Source organism: Quercus lobata, chromosome 8 (genome assembly GCF_001633185.2).
Source record: "Quercus lobata isolate SW786 chromosome 8, ValleyOak3.0 Primary Assembly, whole genome shotgun sequence".
Classification (NCBI taxonomy): domain Eukaryota; kingdom Viridiplantae; phylum Streptophyta; class Magnoliopsida; order Fagales; family Fagaceae; genus Quercus; species Quercus lobata.
Window position 1 is genome coordinate 19,614,716 of NC_044911.1, and position 10,835 is coordinate 19,625,550.

The window sequence follows — 10,835 nt, forward strand, 5'->3', positions numbered from 1 at the left end:
ACGAGAAATAGAGTTTCTCCCCCTAAGGATGTGCACAAGAGTCATAACAAGAGTCATATAGAAATGACAAAACACTCCGGTATACTCTCTAGAGTATACTCTCCCCCTTTTTGTCAGGAATAGACAAAGGGTCAAGGAGAAAAGAGGGCAAGAGATGAATGAACAAATAATGATAATGATGCATGAGGGGTGCAAGATGAATGAGAAAATGAAACTCAAACCTAAGACAAAGTAACATGCTACAAAGCATAAGGTAACCATGACATGCTAGGATGAAGAAATAAAGTAAAGACCAATGCATGACAAGGGTAGCAAAGGTATGTGCAAGAGATGGCTAAGTGCAATGCATGACCAATGCATGAAAAATGCACATGTGGGGCAAAGTGTGCAAAATACACAACTAAAGAACCAAACATGTTCCTAATGAGGAAACATGAGAAACCCCAAAGTTTGGTACTCATCGGAGTCCAAACAAGCGAGAAAATGTCTAAGAGGCATTTTATCAAACACCTAGCATGCACACTATGAACAATAATGTGAAACAATGCATGAACATCATGAAATCCACCCTTAATACATGTTCTTTCTGCCACAAGGGGCCAACATCCAATGCATATCAACAAAAGAAACCAATCCCATAAAGAAATTTGACAAAAAATTAAGTTTTCCCAACCCCAATGATAAAAATCCCAACCAAGAGCACAAAACTCTCCAAAACATAATCCAAGGATAAAAAATAATGAAAAGAATTTATAATTACCTTAGAAATGTTAATGGAATGAAAAACCATTCAAATTGGTTGGGTTTTGATGTAAAAATATTGAAAGAGGGGTTTTAGAGAGGATGGGAGAGGTTTAAAACAAGTTTCCCACAAAAAGCCCATTAAAAAGCTGTTTCTAGGCGATTCGCGACTGGGCGAGTCGCGAGGTTCAATCGCGAGCAAGCCGCGAGCCGCGAGTTTCAGTTGCGAAAATTTTCGCTAGTCGTGAGTGAGCCGCGAGTGAGCCGCCAAAAGCTTCTGGATGAACTCGCGACTGGGGTTTCGCGACTGGCGAGTCGCCAGTTGAGCCGCGAAAAACTCTAACACCTGTTTTTCAATTCAGAACATGTTTAAACATTGAAAAACAAAGTAAGCACTAAACATAAACACAAAAAGTGATAAAAATCACTTCCAAAAACATATAAAATGATCAAAAATCTTTTTGGATTAATCCATATAAGATTGAGCACACACACATCACATTTAGACAAGTACAATCTAACAAATGAATAAGACATTCATTGAACATTAGGCATGTGTGTTGTGTGTGTATATCAAATGTGGAATAGTCCTTAGTCTAGAGTGAAGCTTCAATGATCAATTCAATCAAGTCATACACAACTAGTACTAAGTCAAGTGGTCTATCGCAATTATAGAAATGAACATATATGACCTCCCACAAGAAAATGATTACATAAGATTGAAGCTTTTCATTTGGCTTCTTTACAATTCATAACATTTGATCATTTTGAATCAAAACATCTTATTTTGAGATTGATGCCTGAAATTTGTGATATTTCAATTTGATGAATAAGCCTTTGGCTTTTTAGGCATCATACATTTTCATATAAGTCGCTTTCCCTTTTTCCTAGTTGAATACTAGTATATGCGACGGCTTTTGCAACTCATTATCTCTTTTCATTTTGAGATTTACATTTATAGAGCTCTTTAAGCAATAAAAATAAAAGAGTGGGAAGAGATATAAGCACAAGTTTACGCATGTATCAAAACCAACATGACTATTGACTAATCATTCATGACAAGCTTGAAGATCGATTTACAACAATCACACAAAGATGTCAAGATTTTTCCCACAAAGATATAAGTGCAAAAATAACAAGCTAAGCTCGGAAATGCACAAAGCCATTTGTACAAAGGTACAAGGCCAAACTCACATGTGATATGTGCTTAAACATATACGATCAATCTTTTTGAATTTTTCACTTTTTATGTGGTTTTGGATTTTTTACTCACACAAAACAGAAACATAAAAGTAAGATCAAGAACAAAACAATGCATACAAATAAATGTAAGATGCACAAAATGCATGATGATATGATATTTAATGCATGAAGGGTCCTACAAAGATCGAAAGAATTAGATCAAGGACCAAAAGAGCAAAGGCTCAACCATAGGAACCCTTCCTCATCCAAACGGAACGATTGTTTGGAATGAGTGTCTCAAGAGAAGTGAGACGAGGGTTAGAAGAATGAGAACCGGAGATGCACATAGTCAAGGAGTTAAGAGCATGAAACATTTTCTTTAACAACATGCTATTTTCACTCAAAACCGGTTTACTCTTTTTAGCACAACTTCCAAAAAGCTCAAGTTTTTCTTTTCTTTTGATTCTTTTAAAAGTATGAAACTTAGAGCATTGAGATCTTAGATGACCAAAGGCACCACAATGGTGACAAACAATGTGTTTAGGCCCACTAGGTTTTTTGGGAAGGGATCTAGCAACATGATTTTGTTCCCTTTTCAACTTATGACATTGAAGTCTTATATGACCAATCACACCGCAATGGTGGCAAGTTGGAACAAACTTAGATCCATTCAAAACCTTAGATTGAGACCTAAACGAAGGCTTTGACTTAACAGCATTTCTCTCCACCTTATGATTTCTTTTATGTGGAGGAATGTACACCGATTTTTCCTTTAAGGTAAAACATACACTAGGCACAAAATCGGGTACCACAACATGATTGCAACAAATATTTTCATCCTTTTTAACAATAGGTTCAGCAATCAAACACTTGGCATGCATCTTAAGAGATTCATTTTCACATTTAAGATCATCAACAAGTTTGTTAGACAAAACAAGTTTAGCATCCAAGTCCATATTCAAACATTCAAACTCTTTTAGCTTTTCAAGAGAAATTTCAGCAAGTTTTTTATATTTCTCAACCAATTTGTTGGATTCATTGAGCTTAGCAATCAAATCATCATTTTCACAAAATAACTTGCTCAAATTCTTTTGAAACTTCTTAGCATTTTTCTTCAAGAGTTTGTCAACAACACCCATAGATTCAAATAACATGTCACCACACTTATGAGGATTAACACTCATAGAGGCATTTTCACAAACACGTGGCATGTTACATTCATCACCAACCAAATCATGCAAAGAGGCATACAAATCACAATCCATGACAAATAAACACAAGGGGTCAAGGATCACACTTAGGGATTTAAACCACAACAAGTGTACCCGCTCTGATACCAATTGAAAGTTCAAAAACGTGTATAAACACCCTTAAACGTTTAGACCCCCAAATATAAAATAATCAATTCAAGCTTTATGACAAACAACTAGTGTGCAGAAAATGAACATAAACTATAAACAGAATTGGAAATCAATCTAAACCAATTATAAATCACATCCACAGCAGAAAATAAAAGGCAAAGATAAAGGGAAGAGAGATGCAAACACAAGGACAACACGCGATGTGTTATCGAAGAGAAAACCGAAGCCCTCGGCGTAAAACCTCTCCGCCGCCCTCCAAGCGGTCAATAATCCACTAGAAAATGTAATTGGGATACAAGGACAGCAATAGACCCTCCAAGCCTAATCTACCTAGTGCACCTAAGCCCTCCAAGTTTCTTGCTCCAACGAGGTTGCACCGAACCTTTTTCTTTTCTAGCTTACTGGATTCCGCTACTAGATCGTAGCATCCGCCATCCTTGGCATCTTCCAATGCTTCGCAAAACTCCAAAAACACTCAACACTCTAAATTGGTGTGGGTAGTGTTTGGATAGAAATCTCCTCTCAATAGGTATGACAATAAGAGAGGGAATGAGAAGAGACTACAAAAGTTTCTCTCTAAGAATGAGTAGCTCTCTCTAATTGGGTGGGTGTTTTGAAGAAACCTCTCTTAGGGTTTTTCTTTCTGAATAGCCACACATATCTTGTGGGAATGAGGGGTATTTATACTGGTGTGAGAAAAGAATGCAAAGAGTCAGTTTTTCCAAAAATAGGGTTGGCTGGCAACTTGACCTCGCGACTTAATTGAGTCGCGAGTTCAAGTCGCGAGCTAGCTAAATGGCCAGTCTGGATTTTTGTCCTGTAGTGCTCCAGCTGGCATGCCTGTTCAGCTCCCCTGCATGCTCTGCACGCGTGCAACTTTTGGCGGCTTGCAAGCCGCGAGCCACCCGCGAGGCCAAGCCGCGAGTCTCTGCTTCACTGCACTGTTTTGAGCATTTCTTCACACTCTCTCACACACTACCCTTACATGATTCCCACCTAAATACAAGGTTTCTAAGTGTTGTATTACAAGCAAATTTGTCATGGAATAAAGCCAACACATGGTTGATTAAATTCAACCTTACACATACATTAGTAAAACTATGAGTATGTCCTTAGAGCATGCATTATACATTAGGAAAATAAAAAACTAATTGATTTTCAGGATAACCTTTTCAATTTTCTATAAAAAGTTACCAAAAAATGGATGATTAATGTATATATGCCCTAAGTAATAATATACCTAATTCATTTATGACTCGACTCAAAATTTATCTAACCTCGATGCAGTTCATTTTTCTATGAGTATTGTTAGGATCACTGAATTTGATATAATTTTGTACCACAACTCGAGACATAACAAATTATAATTGATAAATGTATGAATGTGTGATAGTAGATCATGTAAAGACACACTGTTACCAATCACATGCCAAGTAGAAAATTATGCCGAATTTGGTGGTATAAGAGCATTTGCAGTAGTGGAGCTAAAAAACTATAATGCTACTTTAGCTCCACCAATATACCAAAAAATGCTTGCAGCAGTGAAGGCAAAACTAAAATTTTTAGCTGATTTGCTATAGTGCACATCTATAGATAGATGTGCACTGTAGCACACATCTAAAAAAAAAAAAAAATAATCCAACTCCTATTAAAATAATAAAACTAATTCTATTTTTCTTCATTCTTTTATTCAATCTCCATGCCATTTCTCTCAGAGCTCTCATCTCTCTCACTCATTCTCAGTTCTCTCAAGCTCTCATCTCTCTCACTCATCAAGCTCTCCACGCCATCGCCGTCCCGTCGTCGTCCCAACCTAGCCCACGTCGTCGCCGTCCATGCCGTCTGTCAAGCTCTCATCTCTCTCATCTCCTAGCCCACATCGTCGCCGTCCCGTCCCAGCCGTTCCAGCCCACGCCGTCGCCAAACTCATCCTTAACCCTAAAAATATCTGCGACGAGGCTTGTTCGATACGACGCTCGGTGTTTAGGTACCATTCGTTGCCGCCGTCGATGATGGAGTCGCCTGGCTCCATGAAAGAGGAGAGGGCGGCGATGGTTTGATCGACTGGGGAGCCGGCCTTGATGAGGATGATGATGGATATGGGCGCTGGATTGAGAGGACGACGTCGCGAGGAGTGTACTGTTGGTGGATTGAGGATTTGGGTTTTTTTTTTTTTTTTTTTTTTTTCTGTTGTGTGGTGGTGGTGGTGGTGGAGGATGTTTGTGCTGTGTGGTTGGGTTTTTTTTTTCTTCTCTGTTATGTACTGGTGGTGGTGGAGGTGGAGGATGTTTGTGCTGTGTGGTGGTGGTGGTGGTGGTGGTGGTGGTGGTGATATATTATTTTATTATAGTAAAAATATTATTATTTTATTGTAGTAGAAATATTATTTTATTGTGATAGATATATTATTTTATTGTGTTGAAAGCTAAAATAGATCTACTGCTGTAGGATGTGTGTAGGTAAAATAAATAAAGTAACTTTTGGTGGAGCTAAATTGCTAAAAATTTAGCTCCACTGCTGTGAATGCTCTAAGTGCTGGTTTGGATACACGTTTGCGTTTTTAAACGCGCATTTTTTTTTTTTAAGCCACAGTTATTGACCTTCAGAGACAAAATTCACTGTGTATGAACCGTGCATGCACTGTTCACGCACCATGCATACACTGTTCACGCATTTAAAAATATTAAAAATAAGTCTCACGGTACTATTTACACACTTAAAAATTATTTTACTATACTATTTTCAGTTTTTAATTTTCAATTTCAGTAAAAATAAGTTGTATCTAATTGGACAGAAGGCATTGCTCTTTTTCTATGATATGTTCGGTCATTTGCAGATCTTTGTTGTAACTTGTAAATGTCCAAAATAGGTCCCCATCACTTCCCAAGTCTTACATGGCATCATATGATTGGAGGAAATTGGGACCAATGAAGTGTAGACAGACTGGTATTGCATGCATGCCAACGATACCCAAAGTTTAATTAATGACAGGGAAAGCCAACAAGAAGCAGCTGTGAAAGTCACTGAAAGCAAGGTTCCTTCTTCTCCTTCCAAGCCCTTTCCCTCCATCACACGCATCCATCCATTAAACCCTCTCACTCAGCCCCGCCGTTGGATCTGTAATCATAAAATTAATAAATAAAGAAAGCTGACTACCTTTATGAGCTTTTCCTTAAAATAAAATGAAGCATCAGATCCCAACTCTCTTCTGCACTACTCTTATGTCTATTTTTGCTCCACCGACACTCAATAAAAAGTCACATCTTTTTTTTTCCTTTTTTTTTTTTGGTGAGTGGACAACCAGTCACATCTTTACCAATCCAGCAATTGATGTTACTTTCTGGTGAATTATTAATTCGTTCATGTCAAATTTGCTAAATTGCCCTTCCATCTTACCGCTGCCTCTTCAAATATCTATAATACCCTTGCAACTAAACACCCTGCATTCTTGTCATTTTATTCTTGTACTCCTTTTTTTTTAATAAAAAAATATTTTTGATGGAAATCAAATCTTGTTTGATTTTATTGTCATGGATCTTTTGGATGCAATGAAACACACTTGAAGTACAAATGATGTAAGATGATTTTGTCATTTTTGATCAGCCTCCTACTGTAGAATTTCTTCCTATTTTGTATGCAGATATGTATGGTGTGTCATGTTGTAGGCTGACAAGCCCATCTTTTGTGGCTGTAAACATTTAGTTGTTTATAATATAACTCTTTTAACCAAAAAAAAAAAAAAAAGAAGTACAAATGATGTCACTTTCCACTAACTATTATTTATCTTTATTAGTGACATGTATGAAGGATTTAAATTTCACACTTCTAGTTAGAATTTTTGGTTGAATTGTATATAATAATTTTATAACCATATTTTCAGGAAACAAAATTGAGATGAGCCAAGTTTTTAGGGAAAGTTTGTCATTTATTTATTTATTTTAAGTGTGCTTTCATTTCATCCAAAAGATTCATATTTATATATTACTGTCAGTTTTTTTAAAACAATTTTTTTTTATGTGTGTTAAAATTGTCACTTTTTCTTTTACTATATTTGAACCTTAAATCTTTTTGTTAAACTATAAAAATCTTGCATAAAAACAAGAAATTAATTGTTTTAAAATCAAATTTGAGTAGCTAGGTAAAGTACAAAAATGTATCAATAATTTTTAAAAAGGAACATTAACAAAGATTTTTTTTTTTTAAAGCAACACTATTTTGAATTGACATAAAAAAATAAAAAAAATAAAAACAACAACAACAACAACTTAAACCTAATATGAAACATAGAATAGATGAGCAATGCTAGTATCACAATATTTTATATAATTTTTACTATAACTTACCACAATGAATTTTGAGTGGTAGGTGATATTTAAATTTAGCATTTATGAGTTGCGTTTGCATTTTTTTTTTTTTTTGGAGTCGTGATTGTTGACTTTTTTGAGTGAATAGTGCACACCAGTGGGTCCATGTACTGTTCATGAAACTCATAAGCTTCACTTTTCAGTAAATTTTTCATTAAAAATATATTTTATAGTACTATTTATATATTTAAAAATTATTTTACTATAATATTTTTAGTTTTCAGTTTTTCAATGTATTCAAATGATTATGCAGAAAAAAATAATGAGTTTATCTAAATTTATATCCTGCTATTCACAACATGTGACCTAGTAAATTGCGTCAAAGATGTTATAAAAAGATGCTACTTGCCGTGTGCGGTAAATTGATTGTACCTACTTTTGTCTTTGATGGGCATTTTGGGATTTTCAGTTTTGCAGGTTAAATGTCTACTTTCAGGCATTTGGTGTGAAGTTATTTTCTGTTAAAATAGAAAAACACATTGGCTTCTTCTTGAACACTTTTCCCGTGAATATTTGTATATTAGAGATAGAAGCAGAGAAGGAGAGAGTAAGAACCAGTAGAAAAAGAAAAAGAGCAAAGAGCAGAGAGAGAGGTAGATCTGGTTCTAGTTGAGTTTTGGATTTGTTGAAGTTGCATATCCATGGCTTCCAAGTTGGTGTTGATTTCAGTCTTCATCTTGGACATCATTGCTTTTGGTTTGGCCATTGGTGCTGAGCAGAGGAGAAGCACTGTGAGTATTTCTATTTTTTTTTTTTTTTCATTCATTTCACTGTCTTTGTCTGTCTTAACTCAACTATTTTTTTGGTTACTTTTCTTGCTAAGCCACTGCAGTCTTTTTTATGGTGCCAAATTGGGTTGTGGCTGCTTCATTGGTTTCTGGGTTTGTTGAATTTTGGTGATTTTCTTCATGGGTTCTGTTTGATTGCTAAGAAAATTACAAGATAATAAAGTTTTGAGTTTATACCCAAAAGAAAAAGAAAAAATGGCATTGCAATCTTTTTTGGTGCCTAATTGAGTGAATGCTTCATTGGTATCTGGGTTTGTTGAATTTATGTAAGTGATTTTCTCAATGGGTTCTGTTTGGTTGCTAAGTAAACGTAGGAAAATGAAAGGAAACGAGAATTAAAAAAAAATTGGTTAATTGAAGATTATTAGATTAAACCTGGCCTGCTATAATTCTTTTACTTGTTACATTTTGTTGATTCCTTATGGTAGAAAATTCTAATGAGAATTGAATTGTCTGAGTTATTTTGGACTTTAAGATATTTAATACTGTTTTCCCAAAGTTCTATTTTCCTTTCCACAGTTTCTCAATAACAAACAGCAGGTTGTGATTTTCTTGGCTGTTTTCTTAAAAAAAATTACAAGATCTGTTAATCCAAATGATGTTCTCAGTCTGAACATTTTATAGAAAATACTAAATCTCTCCTTTCACTCTCACACACAGACTCAGAACAATGAGACGAGAATTTTCCATTTTAGTAATAAAACAAACATGTTTTTTAGCCTAGAACTCTACCTCAAATTGCTTCTCATAAATAAATAAAACGAAGAAGAAGAACATGTTTTGGGGATTCTCTTAGCAAAAACTGAATTATGGTTTGGGAATATTAACTTGTTTGTGGTGGGTGAATAGTCTTTTTCAGAGTAGTTGGGACTAGATGTTTAACAACCATTTTAGTTAGTATTTAATGTTCTTATGGTTCTTTCACATGATGCTTATGTAAGTCATCTACCTGTCAAACAGATTTAATTCAAAGGTATATATAAAATAAAAAGATACTGAAACTACCTCCCCCAAATCAGAATTATAGGATCATAAGTTTTTCTATTGCACTTGAAAATTGGTTTGGGTAAATGATATTGTTAAATCTCAGCAGCTGAGTTGTTGGTTCCTAATAATAATAAAAATTCCTTGGCAGGCCACAATTGTCAAAGATAATCAACAAGACTATGATTACTGTGTTTATGACTCGGACATTTCAACGGGCTTGGGTGTGGGTGCGCTTTTGTTCCTCTTGGCAAGTCAAGCCCTTATAATGGTGTCAAGCCAATGCTTCTGCTGTGGAAAGCCTTTGAGTCCTGGAGGTTCAAGAGCCTGGGCAGTTATTCTCTTCATTATCTGCTGGTATGTGCCCATACCAAATCAAACATTTAATATAGGATCTCAAATAGACTTGACAATGTTCATAGGCACTATTAGCTGAAATGAGGATCATAATTACAGCAAAACTTAAATTAAAAACCCATATAAGTGTTATATCAAGCAACTAGCAAATTAAACTTCTGCTTCTTGCACTGTATTACATTGATGAGTTTATCTTATGAACTTTTTCCTCTCAGGTTGTTTTTCTTGATTGCCGAGATTTGCTTGCTAGCTGGCTCAGTTAGAAATGCCTACCACACAAAGTACAGAGGAATCATAGGTGGAGATTCTTTCTCCTGCTCAACCTTGAGAAAGGGAGTTTTTGGGGCAGGGGCAGCATTCATTTTCTTCACTGCCATAGTGTCTGAGTTTTACTATGTTTTCTATTCGAAGGCCAGGGAAAGCTTCCAGCAATATGGTAGAGAGCCTGCTGTGGGTATGGGAACCTACAAATGAGCTTTGTTAAGGTCATCAGTTCATGATCGTTACTTTGCAAATAGATGTGACCGTGTGGACTCTTTGATTTGCACAGTCCATTGCCTGTGTTTGAGTTTCATCTCATGTAGTAGGTGTTCAATTTAGTTGGATATAGCTTGTATTCTAAGTTGATTTTCACGATATTTTTTCCCCTTGCATGCTGTGTATTTTTTGGACCGTAATATGCATATATCAATAATAGAAAGCAATTGTGTTCACATGTCAATGAGATTTTTAATGAACCATCAAACGGTTTAAATGCTGCATTGTAATTAAACAGTGTGAGATTATAATGATCATCAGAAGAAGAAATAGATTGTTTCTTTCACTATTCAATAATACTCTTGTAGTGATCACAGATAAAAGCTGCTTAGAGCATAAGTTAAGTTAAATGAAGTAGGCAAATGATGAAACTAAAGAATGCCTTATATTTTGGTTAAAGACAAGGCCAAGATATCTGTACTTGAATGGAAAGGCAACATTCGAAGCTAGCTTAGGAAAAGTACAAAACATATCAGTTAGCCTTTCAACAGGCTTCAAAGCTGCTTTGAGCCTTTGAGGCC

At 35.5% G+C, this 10,835-nt stretch overlaps 1 protein-coding gene across 1 annotated transcript; it reads left to right on the plus strand.

The window, feature by feature from the left end:
- The first annotated feature begins 8,013 nt into the window (after nucleotides 1–8,013).
- On the plus strand, nucleotides 8,014–10,498 carry LOC115957728. The gene is made up of 3 exons (XM_031076042.1): nucleotides 8,014–8,379; nucleotides 9,572–9,777; nucleotides 9,993–10,498. Exons 1-3 carry the CDS (start codon nucleotides 8,290–8,292, stop codon nucleotides 10,249–10,251), a joined length of 555 nt encoding a protein of 184 aa, XP_030931902.1. The 5' UTR covers nucleotides 8,014–8,289; the 3' UTR covers nucleotides 10,252–10,498.
- The last annotated feature ends 337 nt before the right edge of the window (nucleotides 10,499–10,835 follow it).